Raw genomic sequence first — 3,054 nt, 5'->3', positions numbered from 1 at the left:
GGTGGCCGGATCTCAGCTCACTGCAAGCTCCGCCTCCCAGGTTCACGCCATTCTCCTGCCTCCGCCTCCCAAGTAGCTGGGACTACAGGCGCCCGCCTCGTCGCCCGGCTAGTTTTTTGTATTCTTTAGTAGAGACGGGGTTTCACCGTATTAGCCAGGATGGTCTCGATCTCCTGACCTTGTGATCCGCCCGTCTCGGCCTCCCAAAGTGCTGGGATTACAGGCTTGAGCCACCGCGCCCGGCCTAAGTGTTTATTTTCTAAAGTTTCATTATTGTCAGATAAGGAGTACAATGAGAAAGCACAATACTTAAATTATTATTATTATTATTATTATTTTGAGATGGAGTTTTGCTCTTGTTGCCCAGGCTGGAGTGCAATGGTGTAATCTCAGCTCACCACAACCTCCACTTCCCAGGTTCAAGCTATTCTCCTGCCTCAGCCTCCCGAGTAGCTGGCATGCGCCATCATGCCTGGCTAATTTTGTATTTTTGGTAGAAACAGAGTTTCCCCATGTTGGTCAGTCTGGTCTCGAACTCCTGACCTCAGGTGATCCGCCTGCCTTGGCCTCCCAAAGTGCTGAGATTACAGGCGTGAGTCACGCGCCTAGCCCTAAGTTAATTTTTTAAATCTTCCTTTGAACACAGCAATGCTTAAACTCTTGAAAACGTGCCTGTAATTATGACATAGTACCTTGATTGGTAAATCCAAACATGTTTCTAATTCATTGAGAACTGGATTTTAAACAATTTTAAGATTTTTCCCTTTTTTCCCAATGAGATGATGATGGTGATAGTGATGATGATTTAGTTAACCTATAAGTTAATAGACTGTGTTAATAGTGATGTTCTTGCATTTAAGCCATTGACACATACACATATATATTTCTTTTGGTAGTGAAGGATATCAGCATGCTAAGCATGGTGTCCAAAACAGTCAGCCAACACATTATTAATTATATCTCAACCTCATCAGGAAGCAAAAGACTTTTACTACAGGACTTTCATAACCTTGAACTGCCTGACAGGAGACAAGACTCTGCTATACTAGAGCACTACAGATCTCTAGGTAACTTATGTAATGAGAATTGCAACAAGTAAAGAACTGTGCTTAATTAAGAGAAACTTAGTATACAATTCTGTAAGGCCAGTAGGAAATGGAATATATTCCAAAATGTGCCTGTTTCTATGATGCTTTTATTCTTTAGTGTGAGAACACTCCCTTAACCAGTTATCTTTAAAGGTGAGAAAATGCATGTTGATGTAAAGTGTCAATTCTTGTGATTTCATATAGATACAGCGTCACCTATGCTTAACGTCTAGTGGCTTATTAGTTTAGGAAATTGATGTATTTTCTATGTGTCACTTCCTGTAGATCGAATGAGTTTTATCTCTTTACCTCTTTTCCCTTTCAACCATAATCTAGTCCTTAAAAATAGAAATTTAAACACATTATTATGGAAGATTATTTATCCTCTCACCAGAAACTGTGGTTTTTTAAGTACATTTAGTAAGTCATTAAGCTATAATTAAACTGACCTTATCAAAGCAAATTCTGTATAATCTTTCTTCCTTAATTTATAATCATTTATGTTTTTTACTCCATTCATTGATTTCATTGTCCCTGAGAGTGCTGAAGTAAAATTCTAATTTTGACTTGACTAATAACACCGATTTAATTATGAAACCACTTTATAATTCATCAAAGCATGGCAATAAAACCAAATATCAAGATGGTGTGATTTAAATAAAGGCGTAACAGTAAGTTAAGTGAATACTGCCTTTTAGTAGCCCAAGGATGCTTAGATTTAAGATAATAAGAGTGTGTGGATATGTAAATACATCAAAATGTATTTGATGATTACCTGTGTATTTGAATAAGACCAAATGAAAGAAAAGAATGTGATCTGATTACAGTGTCGTTGGTTTCAGTATTTATGATTAGGCTTACTAAAGCCTGTAACAGAATATGGAAACTACTTTTTCCTACTTCTCATTATAAATGTAATTTTTCGGCTGGCCACAGTGGCTCACACCTGTATTCCCAGAACTTTGAGAGGCCGAGGCCAGCAGATCACCTGAGGTCAGGAGTTCAAGACTACTCTGGCCAACATGGCGAAACCCTGTCTCTACTAAAGATACAAAAATTAGCTGGGCAGGGTGGCACATGCCTATAGTCCCAGCTACTTAGGACACTGAGGCAGGACAATTGCTTGACCCCAGGAAATGGAGGTTGCAGTGAGCTGAGGTCATGCCACTGCACTCCAGCCTAGGTGACAAAGCGAGACTCCGACTCAAAAAAAAAAAAAAAAAGAAAAGAATTATTTTAGTTCATCATTAGTTGTAGAGGAAGTGGTACCTGGGTAATACGGTAGAGCTTATACTTTGGTTTTGATCTGAAAGAAATATTTCTCCCTGATCAAGTCTCAATTGCTTAAACTAACAAAAACACTAAGAAGATTACATGTGTAATTCAGTAAAAGTACAAATATGTATTGATCTTAATAGCTTTTTAAAATGGTTTTATTCATGTAATGATTTCAACTTTCTATTTAATTTTGATGCAAACACTTCATTTATGACTAATTCTTTAAGTAAATGTTTGATATACTTACCATTTTCTCATGTTGTCATTCTTACCTGATCTGTTATTGTTTTCACTATTTTTTTTTTTTTGAGATGGGATCTTGCAGTGTTGCCCAGGCTGGCCTGTACTCCTGGGCACAATCGATCCTCCTGCCTCAGTCTCCTGAGTATCTGAAACTACAGGCATGTGTGACTGTATCCAGCTTATTTTCAGACATTAAAATAAGATTTTCAGAATGCTGTGCTTTGGGCCGGGCTCAGTGGCTCATGCCTGTAATCCCAGCACTTTGGGAAGCCAAGGTGGGAGGATTGCTTGAGCCCAGGAGTTCAAGACCAGCCTGGGCAACATAGGGAGATCCCATTTCTACAAAAAATTAAAAAATTATCTGGGCATGGCGGCCCAGCTGAAAGCTGAAAAGTCATGAGATTCAGGTATATATTTTCTTTTTTTTTTTTTTTTTTTTTTTTTT

General features: G+C 38.4%; 1 protein-coding gene across 2 annotated transcripts in view; it reads left to right on the top strand.

Moving 5' to 3' along the window:
• Nucleotides 1-894: 894 nt before the first annotated feature.
• Nucleotides 895-3,054, top strand: part of FBXO47 (F-box protein 47) — a 40,885-nt gene continuing 38,725 nt past the window's right edge. For both annotated transcript variants that reach the window (XM_017879010.1, XM_017879009.1), the window contains exon 1: nucleotides 895-1,067. In XM_017879010.1, the coding sequence (XP_017734499.1) occupies nucleotides 911-1,067 (157 nt within the window). In that variant the 5' untranslated portion in view covers nucleotides 895-910. The remainder of the gene's footprint in view (nucleotides 1,068-3,054) is intronic.

The sequence above is a fragment of the Rhinopithecus bieti genome, unplaced genomic scaffold (genome assembly GCF_001698545.2).
Source record: "Rhinopithecus bieti isolate Rb0 unplaced genomic scaffold, ASM169854v2 scaffold_10685, whole genome shotgun sequence".
NCBI classification, from domain to species: Eukaryota; Metazoa; Chordata; class Mammalia; order Primates; family Cercopithecidae; genus Rhinopithecus; species Rhinopithecus bieti.
Note: the sequence above shows the minus strand (reverse complement) of the source record. Positions and strands in the feature narration are given on the sequence as shown.